Genomic DNA, 23,233 nt, shown 5'->3' on the forward strand with positions numbered 1-23,233 from the left:
CTATTTCTAGATTCTCACCTTTCCTAACAGTTCTTTCTCCTGAAATATACCTGAGGTCAGGCTCTATTCCTTTTCTCCCTCCCCTGCCACATCACCCTTTTTACTTCAATCCAGGCATAGCCCTCACCTACCCTGACTTATATTGATACTATAGAGACCTGTTCTGGGGAAAAAAACTAGTGGGCATCAAATGAGAGACAATTTGAAATATTGGTGCCAGTGTTGAAGAGGTGAATGAAATGACAAGACCACTAAACCTTTCACTAGGAGGAAGTTTCCAATATTTTGCTTTCAACAGGGACTGAATAATGACCTAATCCAGTTGTCATCTGGTAGAGTATTAAAAATCATTTTCCATGATAAATCACTATGACTTTTGACCTATAACTGGAAGCAGTTTAAAGTACTGAGTGGCATAAGAATACTTCATTCAGAACTTCAGGCCAAGTTGAAGGCATAAGTAGATACACTTTGCCTCCTCCCACAACAAAAAGAAGGACAACAACAAATTCAAAAAGAAAAAAACAACCAGAACTGCCAGAAAATTGAATTGTATGGAAGTCCGACAACCAAGGAGTTAAAGAGAAACATTCATTCAGACTGGTAGGAGGGGCAGAGATGGGAACCCGGGGCAGAGAAGACACACAGCAAGGTGGTAGCTGGTGGTCCCACATTCACGTGCAGATAAATCAGGAGGAACAACTGTGCAGTGGGACAGACCACACAATCCAGGGTTCCAGTGAGGGAAAAGAAGCCTCGACACCTCTGACTGAAAAAACCTGTGGGGTTTGAGGAAGCAGGAGAAACTCCCAGCCTCACAAGAGAGCTCATTGGAGAGACCCACAGGGTCCTAGAATGTATACACACCCACCCACCCTGGAATCAGCACCAGAAGGGCCCAATTTGATTGTGGGTAGCAGGTGAAGTGACTGAAAGTGGGCTGAGAGCCAAGCAAGCAACGTTATTCTCTACCAGACCCCTCCCCCACAGACAGCACCAAAATGCAGCAATAAGGGTTGACTCACCCCATCTAATACCTAAGGCTCCGCCCCTTACAATGTTACAGGTGTACCAAGAAATAAGGCCCAAATGAAGAAACAGATCAAATTTCAAAATACAACTCAGTGACAAACAGATAGCCAACCTATCGGATGCAGAGTTCAAAACATTGGTAATCAAGATGCTCACAGAAATGGTTGAGTATGGTCACAAAATAGAGGAAAAAGTGAAGGCTATGCAAAGTGAAATAAAGGAAAATGTACAGGGAACCAACAGTGACAGGAAGGAAACCGGGACTCAAATAAATGATTTGGAGAAGATAAACACATGAGAACAAAATTGGGACAACTGTAATAGCATAATCAATAAAATGTACTTAAAAAAAAAAACTTCATCCATCCCTACCTCTTTTTATATTGAACAAGGTGTTTCAGAGCTAACCTCTATTAGAAAAATAGGAACAAAACTGGGACTGAAGTCTATCACTAACCAAATTTATACAAGTGTATATGAAGTAAAATAAAAATCCATTTTAATAAAATATATTTCTAATAAAATTTTACTTCTTATGGTTATTAATTATTTATCTAAATTTTGTATGTATGTGGTTTTGATTAATTTTATACTCGTTTTCCAAATATTACTCATTGTTCAATATTGATACTTAATCCAGAAAAATTTAAAACCTAGAGACTTATGAAATAAGAAAATAAAAAATTGAATTTAAATTTTGTACACATTATTTCACAGAGAATTATAACAGGGTGATCAATAAAGGACTTTCAAAACAAAAACATGTACTAAAGTAGGATAAAATTTTGTTGGGTAAGTGAATTGAATATAAAAGCTCAAGACTTCCAGCCAAGATGGAGGCATAGGTAGATACACTGTGCCTCCTCGCACAACCAAAGAAGGACAACAACAAATTCAAAAACAAAATACAACCAGAACTGCCAGAAAATCGAATTGTATGGAAGTCTGACAACCAAGGAATTAAAGAAGGAGCAGTCATCCAGACCAGTAGGAGGGGTGGAGACAGGCAGCTTGGGTGGAGAGGACTCAAGCAAGGCAGTGGCTGGCAAAGTGGGTGGTTCCACATTTGTGTGCAGATAAACCAGGAGGAACTGGGGAGCGAGAGAGATCGCACAACCCAGGGTACCAACATGGGGAAATAAAGCCTCAAAACCTCTGATTGAAAAATCCTGTGGGGGTTGTGGCAGCAGGAGAAACTCCCAGCCTCACAGAAGAGTTAGTTGGAGAGACCCTCAGGGTCCTAGAACATACACAAAACCACCCACCCGGGAATTAGCACTAGAAGAACCCAATTTACTTGTGGGTACAGGAGGAAGTGACTGAAAGCCAAAAGCTGAGCAAGCAGCACTGTTCCCCATCAGACCCTCTCCCCCACATACAGCACCACAACACAGTGAGGTGCTGATGATGAATGCCTAAGGCTCCGCCCCTTACTACATAACAGGCAAACTGAGCCAAAAAAAAAAAGCCCAAATGAAAGAACAGATCAAGGCTCCAGTAAAAAAATACAACTAAGTGACAAAGAGATAGCTAACCTATCAGATGCACAGTTCAAAACACTGGTAATCAGGATCCTCACAGAATTGGTTGGGTATGGTTGCAAAACAGAGGGAAAAGAGAAGGCTATGAAAAGTGAAATAAAGGAAAATGTACAAGGAGCCAACAATGAAGGGAAGGAAACCAGGACTCAAATCAATGGTTTGGACCAGAAGGAAGAAAGAAACAGTCAACCAGAAAAGAATGAAGAAACAAGAATTCAAAAAAACGAGGAGAGGCTTAGGAACCTCCAGGACAACTTTAAACGTTCCGTCATCCAAGTCATAGGGGTGCCAGAAGGAGAAGAGGAAGAGCAAGAAATTGAAAACTTACTTCAAAAAATAATGAAGGAGAACTTCCTCAATCTGGCAAAGGAAATGGACTTCCAGGAAGTCCAAGAAGCTCAGAAAGTCCCAAAGAAGTTGGACAAAAGGAGGAACACACAAAGGCACATCATAATTTCATTACCCAAGATTAAAGATAGGGAGAGAATCTTAAAAGCTGCAAGAGAAAAGGACACAGTTACCTACAAAGCAGTTCCCATAAGACTATCAGCTCATTTCTCAAAAGAAACTTTGCAGGCAAGAAGGGGCTAGAAAGAAATATTCCAAGTCATTAAAGGCAAGGACCTACATCCAAGATTACTCTATCCAGCAAAGCTATCATTTAGAATGGGAGGGCAGATAAAGTCCTTCCCAGATAAGGTAAAGTTAAAGGAGTTCATCACAAAGCCCTTATATGAAATGTTAAAGGGATTTATCTAAGAAAAAGAAGATCAAAAATACAAACAGTAAAATGACAACAAACTCAAAACTATCAACAACTGAACATAAAAAAAAACCAAATAAAAATGAACTAAGCAAACAACTAGAAAAGGAAGAGAATCACAGGAATGGAGATCACATGGAGGGTTATTAGTGGGGAAGGAGAGGGGAGATGGGGGAAAAGGTAGAGGGAATAAGAAGCATGAATGGTAGGTACAACATAGACAGGGGGAGGTTAAGAATAGTACAGGAAATGGAGAAGCCAAAGAACTTATATGTACGACCCATGGACATGAACTAAAGGGGTGGAATGTGGGTGGGAGGGGGTGTGCAGGACGGAGAGGAATAAGGCGGGGGGGGGAATTGGACAGCTGTAATAGCATAATCAAAAAATATTTAAAAAAATAAAAGCTCAAGGAGAAAAAGAAACAATAAGAAATTTTTAACAGCTAATGCTTGTTTATGGACTCTTTTTAAATTAATAGAGGTAGTTACTGAAATCATGACACTTGGATGTACAAGGATGATTTAACCATTTCATTTTAAGATGTCAATATTTGAGATTCTCTGGAAATTACAACCTTTGCAACAATTTACATTGATGATGAAAAAGTTTAGATGTCAACAAGACACATTCAAAGGTCTACAGTTTTTTAAATAATTTAGGAACCATGCAAGCAAACATGTTTGGGACCACAAGTTTGTACTCTAATATTCACAATCGTCTTGTCATCATACCTGTTTTACAGCTGGACATGAGGTACAGAGAGGTTAACCACCTTGCCCAAGGTCACACAGCTACTGTTAGGGGCTAAGCTATGCCCTTCCAAAATTCGTATCTCAGAATATGACTATATTTGAAGATAGGGCCTTTAAAAATGTGATTAAGTGGATTAGGGAAGATGGCGGCAACATAGGTGGGAGCGGAATCCACTTCCCCTCAGCGCCAGGGAAATACCTAGCTGATCTGAGGAGCAGAGCGAACAGCAAACAGTAATCCAGCATATACGAAGATTAGAGACCAAAGATAGAGGACATTGAAAGATCTGACGGTGAGACAACAAAACCTGGAGGGCTGAAAACACTAGAATTAGACCGTGTTAAACACATAAACGTAACCTCAAGACCAGTGAGCACAGGAGAGTAAGGAGACAGCACCACCGAATCCCATTGGCATTCTACCATAGAAGTTCATATCATAAATCCAGGGAGTCAGAACAAAGCAATTTAAGAAGCAGAGGCCAAAAAGAAGAGCCTCACAAACAATGGGAAGACAAAGAAACAATTCCCAAATGAAAGGAAAGGAGGAAGTCTCAGACAGAATACTAACCGAAAAAGAGGCAACTCAACTATCAGATACTGAGTTCAAAGCAATGGTCATCAGGAAGCTCACTGAGCTCTCTGAGCTCAAAGAGAACTACCAGAAACTACAAGGAAACTACAATGAACTCACTGCAAACTATATCAACATGAAAAAGGAAATAGAAACTATCAACAAGAGCCAAGAGGAAATGAAGAATACAATTTCTGAATTGAAGAACACAGTAGAAGGAATGAAAAGCAGACTTGATGAAGCAGAGGATCGGATCAGCGAGCTGGAGGATAAAGTAGAAAAAAACACCCAGAAGGAGCAAGAAAAGGAAAAGAGGCTCAGAAAGAATGAAGAGGCAATAAGGGAAATGCAGGACAACATGAAACGTAACAATATCCGTATAATAGGAATGCCAGAAGGAGAAGAAGAAGAGCAAGGGATAGAAAACCTGTTTGAAAAAGTAATGATGGAAAATTTCCCTAATCTGAGGAGAGAAAAAATCACCCAAATCCAGGAATCACAGAGAGTCCCAAGCAAGAGGAACCCAAAGAGACCCACTGCAAGACGCATCATAGTTAAAATGGCAAATTTCCAAGACAAAGAGAGGATCTTAAAGGCAGCAAGGGAGAAAAAGGAAGTAACATACAAGGGAGCCCCAATAAGGTTAGCAACTGACTTCTCAATGGAAACGCTCCAAGCCAGAAGAGAATGGCAAAAAATATTCCAAGTAATGAGAACCAGAGGCCTGCAACCAAGACTACTTTACCAGCAAGGGTCTCAATCAAGATAGAAGGCCAAATAAAGAGTTTCCCAGACAAAAGAAGTCTAAAAGAACACAGCTCCACCAAACCAGTTCTGCAAGAGATGCTAAAGGGACTGCTTTAAGGAAAGGAAGGAAAAGAGAAAGACAGAGGAACACAGGTAGGAAATAATGGCAATGAATAACTACCTATTGATAATAACCTTAAACGTAAATGGATTAAATGCTCCAATCAAAAGACATAGAACAGCTGAATGGATAAGAAAACATGACCCACACATATGCTGCCTACAAGAAACCCATCTCAGGACAAAAGACTTACACAGACTGAAAGTGAAGGGCTGGAAACAAATTTTCCAAGCAAACGGACAGGAAAAAAAAGCAGGGGTAGCAATACTCATATCAGACAAAATAGACTTCCAAAGAAGGGCCATAAAGAGAGATCCAGAAGGTCACTTCATAATACTCAAAGGAAGAATCCACCAAGAAGACATAAACATTATAAATATATATGCACCCAACATAGGAGCACCCAAATACATAAAGAAAATCTTGGAGGACTTCAAGAAAGATATTGACAGCAACACAATTATAGTAGGGGATTTTAACACCCCACTATCAAAAATGGACAGGTCTTCCAAACAAAAGATCAACAAAGATATTGTGTCACTTAACAATACCCTAGGGAAATGGACTTAACTGATATATACAGAGCTTTTCATCCCAAAGAAGCAAAATACACATTCTTTTCAAGTGTCCATGGAACTTTTTCAAAGATAGACCACATGATAGGACACAAAGCAAGCCTCAACAAATTCAAGAAAATTGAAATCATATCAAGCATCTTCTCTGACCACAAGGGTATGAAACTAGAAACCAACCCCAAGGGTAAAAACCCAAAACACTCAAAAACATGGAGACTGAATAGCATGCTATTAAAAAATGAATGGGTCAAGAATGAGATTAGGGAACAAATAAAAAACTTCCTGGAAACAAATGAAAATGAACTGACAACAACCCAAAACCTATGGGACACAGCAAAGGCAGTCCTGAGAGGGAAGTTCATAGCAATACAGGCCTACCTTAAGAAGTTAGAAACAGTTCAAAAAAACAACCTAACCCTATGCCTACAAGAACTCGAGGAACAACAACAAAGACAGCCCAGAGCAAGCAGAAGGAAGGAAATAACCAAGATCAGAGCAGAACTAAATGACATAGAGACTAAAAGCACAATTCTAAGGATCAATGAATCCAGGAGCTGGTTCTTCGAAAAGATAAACAAAATCGACAAGCCTTTAAGTAGGCTCATCAAGAAAAAAAGAGAGAGGATCCAAATAAACAGAATTAGAAATGAAAGTGGAGAGATTACAACTGATACCACAGAAATACAAAGGATCGTAAGAAATTACTATGAAGACCTGTATGCTAAAAAATTTGAAAACCTAGATGAAATGGACACATTTCTAGAAAAATATAATCTTCCAAAACTGAATGAAGACGAACCAGAAAACCTGAACAGACCAATATCAGCAAAGGAAATTGAAGCAGTCATCAAGAAACTCCCAACACACAAAAGCCCTGGACCAGATGGCTTCACAGGAGATTTCTACAAAGCATTTAAGGAAGAGCTAACCCCTATCCTTCACAGACTATTCGAAAAAATCCAAACTGATGGAAGACTCCCAAACTCTTTTTATGAAGCCAACATCATCCTAATCCCAAAACCAGATAAAGACACAACGAAGAAAGAAAACTTCAGGCCAATATCGCTGATGAACATAGATGCTAAAATTCTCAACAAAATATTAGCAAACTGCATCCAGCAATATATTAAAAAGATCATCCACCATGACCAAGTGGGATTCATCCCAGGGATGCAAGGATGGTACAATATTCGCAAATCAATAAACGTAATACATCACATCAACAACAGCAAAGACAAAAATCACATGATCATATCAATAGATGCGGAAAAAGCGTTCGATGAGATACAGCATCCATTTCTGATAAAAACACTCAGCAAAGTGGGAATAAAGGGAGCAGTCCTCAACATAATTAAGGCCATATATGAGAGACCTACAGCCAACATTACACTCAATGGACAAAAACTTAGAGCTTTCCCACTAAGATCAGGAACTAGACAAGGATGCCCTCTCTCACCACTCCTATTCAACATAGTATTGGAAGTCCTAGCCACAGCAATCAGACAAGAAAAAGCAATAAAAGGCATCCAAATTGGAAAGGAGGAAATGAAACTGTCACTGTTTGCAGACGACATGATAGTGTACATGGAAAACCCTATAGACTCCACTCAAAAACTACTCGACCTAATAAATGAATTTGGCAAAACAGCTGGATACAGAGTAAATACCCAGAAATCAAAGGCATTACTGTACACCAACAACGAAACTGCAGAAAGAGAAATCAGGGAAAAAATCCCATTTGATATAGCAACAAGAAAAGTAAAGTACCTAGGAATAAACCTAACCAAGGAGGTAAAAGACCTGTACTCAGAAAACTACACAACACTGAAGAAAGAAATTAAGGAAGATGCAAACAAATGGAAGCATGTTCCATGTTCATGGATTGGAAGAATTAACATCATCAAAATGGCCATACTACCCAAAGCAATTTATAGATTCAATGCAATCCCTATTAGAGTACCCATGACATATTTCACAGATATAGAACAAACATTGCAGAAATTCATATGGAACCATAAACGACCTCGAATAGCAGCAGCAATTTTGAGAAAGAAGGACAAAGCAGGAGGGATCACAATACCTGATATCAAACTGTATTACAAGGCCACTGTAATCAAAACAGCCTGGTACTGGCATAAAAACAGGCACATAGACCAATGGAACAGAATAGAGAGCCCAGAAATAAACTCAAGTCTATACGATCAATTAATATTTGACAAAGGAGGCAGGAGCATAAAATGGAGCAAAAACTGTCTCTTCAACAGATGGTGTTGGGAGATCTGGACAGCTACGTGCAAAAAAATGAAACTCGATCACCAACTTACACCATACACGAAAATAAACTCAAGATGGATAAAAGACTTAAATATAAGTCGTAACACCATAAAACTCCTTGAGGAAAACATTGGCAGGAAAATCTCAGACATTCCACGCAGTAACATCCTCACAGACACATCCCCTAAAGCAAGGGACATAAAGGAAAGAATAAACAAATGGGACCTCATCAAAATAAAAAGCTTCTGCAAGGCTAAAGAAAACAGCACCAAATTACAAAGAGAACCAACAGTATGGGAAAACATATTTGCCAATGATACCTCAGACAAGGGCCTAATCTCCAAAATATATAAAGAACTCACAGGACTCCACTCCAGGAAGACAAACAACCCAATTAAAAAATGGGCAAAGGACTTGAACAGACACTTCTCCAAGGAAGACATACAGAGGGCCCAGAGACATATGAAAAGATGCTCAGCATCACTAGCCATCAGAGAGATGCAAATTAAAACCACAATGAGGTATCATCTCACACCAGTCAGAGTGGCCAGCATAAACAAATCCACAAACAAATGTTGGAGAGGATGTGGAGAAAAGGGAACCCTCGTGCACTGTTGGTGGGAATGCAGGCTGGTGAGGCCACTGTGGAAAACAGTATGGAATTTCCTCAGAAAACTAAAAATGGAACTGCCCTTTGACCCAGTAATTCCGCTGCTGGGATTATACCCTAAGAACACTGAAACACCAATCCAAAAGAATCTGTGCACCCCAATGTTCATAGCAGCACAATTTACAATAGCCAAGTACTGGAAGCAACCAAAGTGCCCATCAGCAAATGAGTGGATCCAAAAACTATGGTATATTTACACAATGGAATTCTACGCAGCAGAGAGAAAGAAGGAGCTTATACCCTTTGCAACAGCATGGATGAAACTGGAGAGCATTATGCTAAGTGAAACAAGCCAGGAAGTGAGGGACAAATACCATATGATCTCACCTTTAACTGGAACATAAGCAATAGAAGGAAAAAGCAAACAAAATATAACCAGAGTCATTGAAGTTAAGAACAATCTAACAATAGCCAGGGCGGGGGTGGGGGGGTGGGGGCGGAGACAGTGGGTAGAGGGGATTACAGGAACTACTATAAAGGACACATGGACAAAACCAAGGTGGAGGGTGGAGAGGGGGGAGGGAGGTGGGTTCAGCTGGGGTGGGGTGGAGGGATGGGGAGAAAAGACATACAACTGTAATTGAATAACAATAAAAAAAAAATGTGATTAAGTTAAAATGGGTCCTAATCCAATATGACTGGTGTCCTTACGAGAAGAGACTGGGAAGGAAACATGCACAGAGGAGACCACATAAGAGGACGACCACCTATAAGCTTTGCACTGGCAGCCTGAGCAACTAGTACACATGGGATGGGAGAAAACTGACTTGAGAGTTCTTGTGTAACTACTCCTCTCTGTTTCCAGAGACACTGGGCAGCTGAGGGTAGGGTTCCAACAGATGAAACTGAGACTCACAGAGAAATGCTGGCCTACTGTGCCACAAGTGGCACAAAGCAGAGCTGGGACTGGGCCCTACAGAATGCCTTGCACTGGCTGCCCTGTTTTGGGAAGTCCACTACAGCGGTAGTGATGTGAGCAGCCTAGAGATCAGGAACCCAGGGAGAAGCAGAGGGGTTCCTGTAATAGTTGGCCTTGGGGACTGACTTGGAAGGACCATGACCCTGGTAAGGGTGGTCAGGGCCAGACACAGGAGATGCACCTCCACCAACACTTGCTTGTAAGTTCTCAACCAGGTGAATGTAGGGCCTGTGTCCCTTTAAAAAACTACCCAAGGGGCCAAAAGTAATCCTGAACACCAAAGGTGAGACTTTCAGGCATCTGAGCCATAGACCTCAACCATGATCCCTCTTAAGTACACAGAGCATAATCAGTGCTGATTACATATATGTGTTAACCTCTCTTAGCTTGGGCTCCCCCAGAAGCAGAGCCTGAAGATCAAGGTTCAAGTGCAAACAGTCTGTGTGGGAATTGATCCCAGGAAACCCACTGAAGAGTGGGGAGATGAGACCAGAAGAAGAAAGCCAATGAAGGGGTGATCCTGGAGCTAGTGTTTCACCATGGCCCATAGCCTGGCACCTAGTGCACTTGACTCTGAAGTCCCCAGCTCCAAGCAAGGCAACCATTCTGCACAGAAATGAAAATGTGGGATGTAGTTCAATTTAATGGTGATCTTTTGATCTTTAGGACTTTGAAGACTCTAAAAGGAAGGACTGTTGATCTCATCTTACCCGAAAGAAAGATACCTGTGAGTACCAGGCCCTGGGCCACACTTTCTCAGCCTCCTCAGCCACAATGCTCCTAGCCTCCACCACATGGCCACCCTCCCAGGTGACATGTCTAGGCTTGAAAGCTTTCTCATCTCCACCTGGGCCTGTCCCTGTCATCACAACCACCCCCCAATAGCTGATAGAGGTGGCAGCAGCCTTGTAGCAGTGTTGGGGCATCCAATGGTGGCTGACCTTCCCATAACATTTCCACTCCCCACACCACCTGCAGACCCTCAGGCCTTGTGGTGACACTGAGATAAGACCTGTGGATATTTCTGCTCTGTTTACTTGAATGTTCTGCACTCATAGTGAGCACTGTGGCAGCCCAGCACAGGGCCCTAGGTATTTGCATAACCCTGGCCTCCTCCAGCCTCAGTACAGGCAGGGAGCCCTGCAGCCTGGGGGGACAGACAGAACTTACACGTGCCCTTCTTCTGGCCAGCCCTTTCCTTTGCCAAGTATCGGGCTCCTACCATGCCGTGCTCAGGAGCCCAGCTTTCTTCTGAAAACATCCTGTCCCAGCAATGTTCCCAGGCCAGCATTTACAGGACAGGTGGGACTGTCTCTCTGGGTCACCGAGTGGAAAGCTGAGGAGAACTAAGCTTTCTACCTCCTGTTCTCTTGGTATGAAGAGCTACTTTGTGACCACAGCCATTCAGTGAAAGCACCAGCACATAAAGTTGTCTATCTGAAGTCATGCTGTCCTACACAGAGTCATGAACCCCGGTGGCTATCAGGCACTGAAAATGTGACTAGTCCAAAATGAGATGCTGCAAGTGAGATCGTGCTGAATTTCAGCATTAGTATGAAAAGGGGGGTGTAAAATATGTCATCCAGAATCTTTATAGTGTTACTTATTGAAATGATGTTTTCTATATATTGGATTAAATAAAATAAATTTCTCCTGTTTCTTTATACCTTTTTAAGTGTAATGCTAAAACAATGTCCAGTTACACACATGCCTCTCCCTCCAGACATTTCATGTGCCCTGGTGGCAGAAGTGGCTGATCCCACAGTCCTCATGACCATGACAGAGGGGTGCAACCTGGAAAGGTGAACAGCTTGTCGAAAAATGTGCTCCCTGGAGCCACCTATGCCCAGGACTGGCTACCACACAGCACCTGGAAGAGTGTTTCTGATAGCACTGGAAAGTAAGAGGATCTCTCATTCCCATCTTACAGTGGGGATGCCTGTGGCCTGAGAAGCCAGGCTTGTAAGTGCAGGAGCTTGAATCCAGGCTTGAGGTCCAGCACTGTGTTTATTCAGCTCCTGTGTGTGTGTGTGTGGGGGGGGTGGAACAAGCCCCCACAATGAAGGCAGCAGAGCCAGTGAGCCTGTCCACTTGCTCTGCACACAAGCTTTCATCGCATAAGTTCCTGGAGAGGAGAGCTCATGCTTGGGTCACCGAGTGTCTGACACCAGGCTGGTGAGTTCTCCATTCTTTCAAAGCCCAGGAGTCACCCTTCTACTCCTCATCCACAGACACTCTGGTCTGAGGTTTGCAGCCTCACCTTATGCACGTGCCTGTGAGTGGGAGAGAGCTCCCCAGCTCCATCTTTCTCATAGCTCTAGGAGAAAAGATCCCAGACCTTTTGATCCTATGGCCACTGAAGAACAGCTGAGAGCAAATTGAGGCAGGAGGCTGTAGCTGTCTAGCAGGCCCTAGGAAGGCCTGGCTCTGGTGCTAACACAAGTTACACGGAGTCCAAGTGAACATGGAGCATAGAGACAAGGGTTGGGCTGTTCCCTATGTGGTTCTAGTGTGCTTTCAAAACTGTTGTTTTAAAAGATTAGATACAGAAGGTTGACAGATCGTTGGGGCCACCCCAAAGCAATGAGTCTGGACTAATTTCCCCAAAAGGAAAGACCTCTGGGAACCAGTGTGCTTGGGGAACTACTAGAATAACTTAGGGCTAAGCCTTGGGCCACCAGGGCTGGTGTTTCCAGGTGACTCTGAGCTGCAAAGGCCCTAGGATGCAGTTCCAGGCTGTTGGCACTAACAAAAAACAGGGAGAGAGTCACAGCTTGGGAGGGTAGAGGAAAATATCTTTGTGCTTGGCAAGCAACACAGGGATGCCATTAACTCCAGCTCATGGGAACGATGGGTGTCCCAGGAAATGGCAATGCAAGGTCGGGGCTGAGGGCCGAGGGGCTCACCCTCTGGTGCCTGGCTTCTGGGATGGGCTTTCTTTATCTCACGGTTCAGTGGGGGGATTGCAGCAGGAGAGGTGACAGCTACTCTGATGTCCCCTTTCAGACAGATACAGATATTGTAGAGGAAGTGGGAGAACTGGTACTGGGCTCACCTCTGCTTTCTACATATATATGAGCAGCCTGAGAACCTGGAGGCTCTTTGGCTCCCACATAGGCAGCAGGGGACAGCTTTTCTGTGGTCAGGATATACAAGGCCCACCAAACCTACCCTTGCATAGTAACATCAGAAACCATCAATATAACAAGGGGGTCTGTACTGCTATTGGTTCCTAGTAAGGCTTGGGCCTTCCACATACCAAGCACTATTCTATGCACTTTATATGGCTTTAAAATCAAGATGAAGCAAGTTTGTTATAATGCATTAAGTGTAAGAATATGCTATATTTGAATTATAGGAGTGCTGTTAGTTTTTATTTGGACGCATGGTGGTTTGGCCCACAATTGCATGACTGCCCCAGTGAGAGCCATGACCTCCCACAGTTAACCAATAAAAGGAGCAGCCTTTTGGGGTAGAGCCCACATAAGACATGTGCCCTATCCTAGCTCTTACTCTGGTACCTGCTGAAATCTGCCACTTTGGAATCACTGCCACAACCTCTCCCTGCTTGGGCACAAATGGTGTGGTGCTCCCAGGGAACTAGTTGCTTGCCTGGAGAATGCCCGAATACCACCAGCTCTCAGGGCCCAAAGTGGTCACAATTACATCCTGGCCTCCTGAGGGACTGGGGTGTATCCCTCGTTCATCCAGAGCTGGGAGCTTCCCACTGGGTCTGTTAGTGAGGAAAGACAGCAACCAAGTTTTCTTTGTGTGGTGGTTTAGAGGTGACCACAAAATCTTTGACACTCTTCCCCCAAAGACCTGGACTCTCCAACCTTCCCCTGAGTCTAGGTTGCCATCACAACTTGCTTTACCCAATAGAATGTGGCAGAGTGAGCACTGTGCCATGGGCCAGGCTAGGCATGCCCTTGGAGTCCGGAGTTACCAAGTAGGGCAGTCTGGACACCCACCCTGCTGGTGAGACCAGAGGGAGAGACAGAAAGAGACAGAGAGCAATGTTATTGGCCCTGCTGTCCCATGTGTGTCAGAGGTGGGACCCAGCGCTGAGAGTGGCACCATCCTGGATCTTAGCCCCGTTCCACTTTAGATGACTGAGTCCACATGGAAACTCTAGGTGACTACCAGCAGAACCACCTAGCTGAGCCCAGCTCAGATTGCAGAATCTTGAGGAAATAAATGTTTAAAGCCACTGTGTTTGGGATGGTTTCTTATGCAGCAACAGATACCTGCAACATTTTGGAATTAGCAGTGTGTGTGCTCTGAGTAAGAGCTCACTCAATGACAAGAAAGGCAGCTGCTCTAAGTTGCATCTTTAGAACCAACCTGAAACAAGTTCATACTTATCAGATCCCCTCCCTCCATTCAGATCACTTTGTTGTTTTTAAATTTCACTGAGAAAACCAGTTGTGAAGGGTCCTATAATCCAGGCCTCAATGGAGGTTTAGGGCTCCTCACTGCAAATCTACCTACAAACCTGCTCCTGAAATTCCACAGATTCTGAGCCAAGGGCTGCTGTCCAGAGCATCACAAAGGTGTCTGCACCCTCCCATGCCTGCCTGCAATGGGGACAGGACTACATGAGGGTTGCTTCTGCGGAAGTTCTGCAGAGGACACACACAGTTTGGAACTGGAAGTGACAGTATTGAGGGTTCTGTACAATATGTGAGCAATTCACCTGTGCTCTGCATGCCCCTACTTTCCTGGTTGTGAAAAGGGGACCTAATAAAACGACTTCCATGCCAGAGAGAGTATAGGAGGAAAGCAGAGTTCTACTGGGCCTGTCCCCAGGGATTCCTGGAGGCCTAATTTTCTTCAACTAAAGGGATGAAGCATCAGACCTGGAAAAAGCCTTCTCAAAGTCCAAGGCCCACCCCCTGAAGGCAACTGGATTAGAGATATTGTCTTCTCTAAAATTCAACATTCAAAAGAAGAGACTTAATACTGAATCTTTTATTGTGTTATAAATTACTTCACATTTATTTCTCCTTTATATTGGGTTGGCCAAAAAGTTCATTTAGTTGTTTTCTATATGATGGCTCTTTCTGTATGATGACTCTAGTAGTGCTTAGTTGTCTTTAACTTCATTCGAAACAATTTTGTTCAGATTGCATCATGACAGCTGTCATATCAACATGCATTTTTAAAAAACTTATCAAAATTGGTGAATTTTTGTGCAGCCATTTTAATATTAAAGATGAAAGAAAATATGCAACATATTTGGCATATTATGCTTTATTATTTCAAGAAAGATAAAAATGCAGCTGAAACGCAAAACAAGATTTGTGCAATGTATGGAGAAGGTGCTGTGACTGATAGAATGTGTCAAAAGTGGTTTGTGAAGTTTCTTGGTACTCCTGACATTTTGGCCACATAATTCTTTGCTGTGGGGCTGTCTTATGCATTAGAAGATGTTTAGCAGCACCCCTGGCCTCTACCCACTAGAAGCCAATAGCAGGAGATAGCTGACATATTCAAAATATCCAAATCAATAAAGTTTTTGGTGAAAATTAAAAATGTATCTTTTATTTTATGGGAAAAAACTAAACAGACCTTTTGGCCAATCCAATGTTATAGTTACAACATTAGATTGACTTTTGTGGCTACAAGTAGCATATCTTATCTATGACTTTCATTTCAAAATAGCAATGGGATCATTTCAATATATTTGCTGTAAAAGGAAGTGCTGGGTAGCATAAAGTTACAAAGAATTTGCTCTAAGATCTTGCTATTCCCAGTGTGGCCCCAAACTAGTAGTGGTGGCACCACTTGGCATCTGAGTAGAAATGCAGACTTTCAGAACTGCTCAAACATACTGAATCAGAACTTACGTTTGAGCAAGTTCCCAGGTGAATGGGCTGCTCCCGAAGGTTGGGACAGTGCACTGCTTTAAGGGGTCTGGTGAGGGCGAATACCGAGCCACCATTCACACTCAGTCTATGAGCCCTTGAAGTGGCTGGCGCCTACGGCCTGGCTACTAAAGCTCCATGGAACAGGACCTGTCCTGCCAGGGCTACAGGATGCCAGCCTGCTGAAGGCAGCTGTACCCATCCAGAGCCAAGCTGCCAAGGGGCTGCAGGAGCTACGAACTGCTCTTTGGGAAGGACCTCAGCAACAACCACCATGGAGGGTTGAAGGAAAATTCCTTGGCAAGGGAAGTCCCCAGAGGGCTGAGATTTCCTTGAATAGAAACGTGGCCCTGGCTGGCATAGCTCAGTGGATTGAGTGCAGGCTGCGAACCAAAGGGTTGCCAGTTCAATTCCCAGTCAGAGCACATGCCTGGGTTGCAGGCCAGGTCCCCAGTGGGGCCACGTGAGAGGCAACCACACATTGATGTTTCTCTCCCTCTGTGACTCCCTCCCTCCCCCTCTCTCTAAAAATAAATAAATAAAATCTTAAAAAAAAAGAAATGTGGGGGGCTAGGAAGCAGGCTGGTTTAGGCTTGAGTACTCCCTTTTTCAAGACTTTCTCAAGCTCCTCGGCTGAGCTGTCTGTCAAATGGGAGTGATCTGGGCTGTGACCCAGACTGGCGGTGAGGATTACGTGAGAACAGAATGTGGAGGAGCCAGTGAGGGGTCTGGCCCACAGCAGCTGTTCAGGCAAAGCTCTGGGCAGCTCAGCAGGGCTTTGGGCACTATGCACACAAGGCCATCTGGAGCCCACTCAGTGGGAGCAGATGAGGGCAGCTAGGAGCTAGTCTCTGAGTGGCTGTGGGTGAGGCTTGCCCCAATCTGCCTTCGGAGGCTTTGGGGGAGAAGGCTGCCTCCTGAACTGCCTTGCTTTGTTCTTCTCATACTACCTAAACACTAACATAGCCTGCACTTCACAGCGTATTCTCTATTATGCCCCTGAGCCTAGGCAGACATGTCTTTAGAGCAAAACAGACTTGGAGACTGACTGTATGGCTTCCCAACTCCCACAGATGGGAGCCAAGCAGCTAGAAACCAATCCCATTTGTCCACCATTTGTTGAGCAGTTATCATGAGCTGAAATGCAGGAGAATGGATCGGACACATGGTCCCTGCCTCACACACTGTTCTCTTGAAGGGACACATGCAACATGGGGCATGAGCTCTCAGAAGGAGTCAGGGGTTTCAGGCTGGCAGATAGCTCAGGAATTGCTGGTGTGGCGGGGGGGGCAGATACCATGAAGCACAGCTCTCGGAGCACAGTGCAGAGTCACACACAGAGCCTGGTGGGAAGAGCACAGGCTGGGGAGGAGAAGGATCTGGCTACCACCCTCACTCCATCTACAGGCGCTCAGTGTTCTGGGTGTCCTGGGAAACCTCTCTGGGTCCCTGTCCACCCTTCTCCACCATGCTCAGGACCCTGGGGGATGACTTCTAGGCACTGCTCTATGAATTCTGGTTGGTGGGCCTGAAGCCACAGTGGAACATCTGGAGGAAGGGATAGGGAAAGGCTGAGGAATATAAGCTGCTGGCTCCCTCCCTGCTGCCTCCTGGTTTATCATTGCCTAAGTTCCTCTTCTAAGGTTCCTCTTGGTGACACTTCTCCCACAGCTGAAGTTATTACAAGTTCCAGGAACCTCTCCCCCTCTTGTCCCCCAAGGTCTAGGGTGGAAACAGCTTCCCACAGGTGCTGATCCATGAGTACCTGCTCCTCCCACTCTCCCAGGTTCCCTTAACCCTGCTTGAACCTCTGAGAGTCCCCTCTGGAAACACTGCTCAGTTTCCCTGTTTGACTGTCCCACTAAGCTGTGACCACCGAATCTAACTCTTCCTAACTTTATGACCTTAGGGTAAGAGTAATTATGTATAACTCTAACTATGTGTTATCATAAATACAAGACATTTACAAGGAGCCAGAATGTGTTAAGGGTTTCTGTTTGTTTGTTTTTAAACCTAAACCTCACAACAATCTTATGAGGCTGGTATATTACTGTTTTCTCTACTATTTAAATGGGAAAGATAAGGCAAGGTGGAGAAGTCATCAGCTGGTAAGTGAAAAGTCATCCTTTGAACCAAAATGGTGTAATGTTCAAGCCCATTTCTGACCCAGATCTTCTTAGGGAACTACAGGGTCCTCATCAATTTCAGAAATTCTGAAAGGGGTTGCAGGGAGGATTGCTCAGAAGAAATGTACAGGAGCTGGTGGGAATGTGACATTGGGGCTTGGTGAGAGGAGGACTAGAGACAGAAAGCAGATAGTAACTGTGGAGAGAAAATGAGTCACTAAGAAGAAAGAGTAAAGTGAGAAGGGAAAGCGCAGTCCAAGGGACCAGGGACACCAACAAGAACAAGGGAACCCTCAGACTAGTTGGGAAGAAAGGGAAGAGAAAAGCTCTAATAATCCTACCTGCTTGCCAGGCACAGCACTGGGCACTACACTTAAATTATAAACACTCCAACAAAATTCAATCTAAGTAAGATGGCATCAATCCCACTGAATTTCATAATGAGGAATCTGAAGTTCAGAGTGGCTAAGGAAAGTTTCTAAAAACTCAGTCTCAACTGGCAGAGCCAGAATCAAACTCAGGTTCATCTGACCCATAGCCTCTTCTGGGAGAATGACAGAGGTAAGGGCCCTTAAAACAGAAGAAGGAAGGAAGGGATTTAAGAAAAAAGAGGGTTTAAAAGATAACAGTGATCACAGTCGATTTTAGCAGAGTGCAAGGGAGGCACATTTTGCTCACTTGGCTGACCAGTCACAGATACATAATTCCTGACTCATGCTACCTTTTTCAACCAAGTTGACACTTCTCCCAGAGTTCTTCTGCTGTCGGTGGTTTAGCTGTGCTCCCATTCCAGACATGAGCTTTCTGTTCTCTTACCTCTGGACTTCCTCTTGCTAAACACAGACTGCCAGACAATGGTCAGGGTGAACAGCAGAACGCTGAGGATCCCGATGCAGCACACGAGTACGGCATACACGTAGAGATCTGAAAGCAAGGACACGGTGGTGATTACCAAGATGACGCACATCAGAGGAGATGCGCCAAATAAAATAAACATCCTACACTTTACAAAAAATCAAATCAAAATGAACCACAAGCTCAAATGTAAACATAAACTAGAAAACTTTTAGAAAAAACCTAGAAGAAAAGTCTCTGGGATGTAGGACTAAGCAAGGAATTTTTAGACTTGACACCAAAAGGACCATCCATAAAAGAAAAAGTTACATTTGATTTTATCAAATTACAATATTTTGCTATATAAAAGCCCATATGAATAGAATGAAAAGACAATCTACAGACTGGGAGAAACTATCTGCAAACCATAAATTGACCAAAGAACTAGTATCTAGAATATAAATAACTATCAAAACTCAACAGTAAAAAATAAATAATCCTATTAGAAAATGGGCAGAAACATCCAGAGTCGCTTAACCAGAAACATACAGTCGCTTAACCAAAGAGAATATACAAGTGGCAAATGAGCACAGAAGAAGCTGTTTGACTTCCTTAGCCATTGAAAAAGCACAAATTAAACCACAGTGAAATATACCACAGCTATCAGAACAGGTAAAATAAATATAGCGGTAATACCAAATTCTGGCAAGGATACAGATAAACTAGGTCAGTCAGACATTGAGAATATAAAATGCTAAAGCCACAGTCTCTTAAAAGACACTCCTACAACGAACTAGCATTCGACCCTGCAGTTACATTCCGGGGCATTTGTTTCAGAGAAGTGAAAACTTAAGTTCACACAGAAATCTATACAAGTATGTTTATAGAAGCTTCATTCATAACAGCCCAAACTGAAAAACAGTACAGAGGTCCTTCAGTGGGCATGGTTAAACAAACTGTGGTTCATCCACACCAGGGAATACTACTCAGCAATAAAGAGGAACAAACTACTGATACATGCAGTAACCTCTCCAAAGAATTATGCTGAGTAAAAAAAATCCCAAAAGATTATATACAGTATGGTTTTATGGAGGGAGTGGGAGGAAAATGGGTTTGACTCTAAGGGATGCTCGTAGTGATGGGAATGTTCTGTGTCTTTGCTATATCAATGTCAACATCCTGGTTGTGATATTATACTAGGGTTTTTCAAGATGTTACCATTGGGGGAAATTAGGTACAGAATACTGAACAGTACAAAACATCTATCTTCTATTTCTTAGAAGTACATGCTGATCTACAATTTTCTCAAAATAAATTTTAAGTTCAAATAGTTAAAACATGTTCACATATGTCTTAATAGACTGGGTGGCTTAAGTAACAGACATTTCTTTCTCAGAAGATCAAGGTGCTGGCAGATTGGCTGTCTGGTGAGAGCTCTCTTCCTGGCTTAGAAACATCTCTTGGTATCCTCAAATGGCGAACAGAGCAACAGCAAGCAAGCTCTCATGGGGTCTCCTCTTATAAGGAGACTAATGCCACACATGGCATTCCATTCTCATGACATAATCACCTCCCAAAGGTTCTACCTCCAAACACCATCACATCAGGGGTTCGGATTTCAACATGAATTTGGGGGGAAACAAACATCCAGCCCATAACAATACATACCCATTTCTCAAACTCCAATGATCAATTCTATCACCAATCTGGTAAAATGCTTGAAAGGTGGAAAAGAAAGCCAAAAGCTTTATTTTAACCTTCTATGCAGCAAAATGCCACAGATAGTTAGACTTGGCAAATGATTGAACTTAGCAAAAATGTTTTGCTGACTTAAATTTCTTTAGCGAATAGACATCAATCATCAGCCATGTTCAGCACACTCCTAGATATGAGAAATATAACAATGAACATCCAGAGGTCCTCTCATCAAGAAGTCAGAGGCTGCATGGTACCGACAACAATAGGAATGTGTGCCCAATACTAGGAACAGGCAGAGAAGGGACAACCCAGCCTGGGAGGGCTGAGAGGGGATTCCCAGATGACTAGAACTCTGCTCTGAGTCAAATTTTAAATAACACAGAAAAAATGCAAAAATGTATAGAGAAAATAAATATATATAGAGAGAAGAAAAGCATTCAACCTCCATCACCCTGAGATAAGTACTGCTAACGTTTGGTGTCCATTATGATGTATACATATATAATTGTAAATTAAAATCCTATAGTTTCATATCTTGCTTTTTCTTAAATATCATTTTCTCATTAAGCTGTCTTCAAGAAATTATTCTGAAGTATTTTAAAAAATGTGATAAAAATTTATCATATTAATGAGTGACTTAATATCTTATTGGTCACTCAAAGTGTTTCTAACAGTTCTGTATAGGAAATGATCCTATAATGAACATTTATAAGCTTAAATCGTAATGCATCTCTCACATTATCTTCTTAAGATTAAGTTCTGAGAAGTAAACTTGCTTGGTCAGCAGGAATTCACCTTTGCAAAGGCCTTGGGACTTGGACAAGCAGTTAGGTAAGTGCTTAAACTGAACGAGTAAGCATGCCAGGAGTGGCGGGTGGCAGGCTTCCACGGTGAGCCTGGAGAAGCAGGTAAGGCTTATAGTCAGTGAGAGAGGAGGGAGAATGGGATGGAATCAGACATCTCAGTTTCCTGCCACTCAGTTTCCTGTCACATGTTCTCCTTCCACAGCTTCTGCCCCAGAGAAGCCCAGTGTAGCTGAGGCCTTGAGCTCCTCCCATGGTATTAGGGCTCAGTCAGTTGTTTTTTTTTTTTTTTGTCTAAGCTAGTTTGAGTAGGGTTCTGTTCATGAAAACTTAAGAGCCTGGGAAAAAATACGTGGGAAGCATAACAAGACAATATTGTAAGTGAAGAGAGTACCTACACTAATTTTTAAGGGAGCAGGGTACTGTCTCCTACAGAGGGAGCTGGGAGCCAGTCCTAGAAGCAGAGAGGTACTAGAGTGAGAGTTCTAGAAGCCAAGAGAGCAGAATATTGTAGCAGAGAGTCTTTAATAGCAGTAGGTGCTACAAGAAGACACCCATTGGTTTTCCCACTAGGAAGCTACTAGAAAAGTCCTGGGGTAAAGCTAATTCAGGGGATGGTGGGGGCAAAGCCCAATTAAAGAACTAGAATTGGTCAATGGCACATGAGGAGTTTGAGACAGAAATAGAAAAAACTCTCTCCTACAACCAAAATTAAAACAGCCTTTCCATAGAGATTCTTGTGTCTTGGATGTGTGGGCTTTGAAGATTAATATGGTAGAGCACTCCACAAGTGATCAGAGTTAGGAGGGAGGCTTGGGCCTCCATTTAAAAACATGGAACTCTGAGAGACAGAGCAGAGGTCATAGAGCAGGCTACATGACAGGACACAGGCTGGGCCAGAATATGGAGAACATGTGACCAGTCCTGGATTCTACCCCGTGAGCAGACTCTTTGGGAATAGGGTTGTAGAGCCATGTCTGGAACAAGAGGATGGGGAACAGTGTGGTCAGTGTCACGCAGACAGACGTGGGCCAGGTGCACATACATCTGTCTCAAAGGGATTCTGGAGAGGCAAAATCCCTCTCCATTGGGCCACTGGACTAAAAGAAAAGGAAAATTTGGCTTCAGTTTCATTCTTGGAATAGACAAAAAATGCCCTACTCTTCGCCACTGGAGCAAAACGATGTGATCCACAAGCTCACTTCATCAGAACTCTTTCCTTAGTTCCAGGACTGCAGAAACCAAGGAGGGACAAGGCCATGGGGAGAATCTCCCATGTGTCCCTAGAAACATAATGTAGACATCTGTGGCAGAGGCCCATGTTGGGGTTTCAGATCACAGCCTCCTCAACATGGCACAAAGGGGGCTCTCCACAGGCAGCCACAGATACAGAATCATAAAACATCTGGGCAGTCTGGCAGGCTCAGCAGACCACCAAGCACACAGGCCCTCCGGGCTGTGGACACTGGCCAGCAGGCACCAGCTGCCCATGTGTGAGTCCCTCCAGGCCTCAGATGAATTGTGCCTGTGTTCTGTTGTGTTCTTGAAGCAATGTGAACCTTAAAAAGTGTGGACCTACAGAAGAAAAGCTTAAAAAAAAAACAAACAAACCTGGGTTTCCCTAGATTGGGCAGCAACCATTACCCAAAAGTTGTCATTTTTCCCTTTGTTCCCAGCTTTCCTTTCGCTGCACAAAGACTATGCAAAAAAAAAAAAAAGATTAAGTCCTGAACCGTTTAAGCCAAGGTCACAAACTCCTAAAATTCCAGGGCCACCTTCCACAGGGGGAGCTATTGCAAACCTGTGACTTGCCTAACAGGCAGCCATTCTGGGCCTGGAAAGCCAGATTGATGCCTTTAACTTTTAGGTAAAAACCTCTATAATTATAAATGTTGGCTCAAAGGTTTTTAAAGAGACCCAGCCAAACAGTGTTC

At 43.3% G+C, this 23,233-nt stretch overlaps 1 protein-coding gene across 1 annotated transcript in view; it reads right to left on the reverse strand.

Annotated features, from left to right (window-relative positions):
* VSTM4 (V-set and transmembrane domain containing 4) overlaps nucleotides 1-23,233 on the reverse strand; it is a 114,877-nt gene that overhangs the window by 36,297 nt on the left and 55,347 nt on the right. The window contains exon 4 of the mRNA XM_053923431.2: nucleotides 18,781-18,888. Coding sequence (XP_053779406.1) covers nucleotides 18,781-18,888 — 108 coding nt within the window. The remainder of the gene's footprint in view (nucleotides 1-18,780; nucleotides 18,889-23,233) is intronic.

This window comes from Desmodus rotundus, chromosome 4, assembly GCF_022682495.2.
Source record: "Desmodus rotundus isolate HL8 chromosome 4, HLdesRot8A.1, whole genome shotgun sequence".
NCBI classification, from domain to species: Eukaryota; Metazoa; Chordata; class Mammalia; order Chiroptera; family Phyllostomidae; genus Desmodus; species Desmodus rotundus.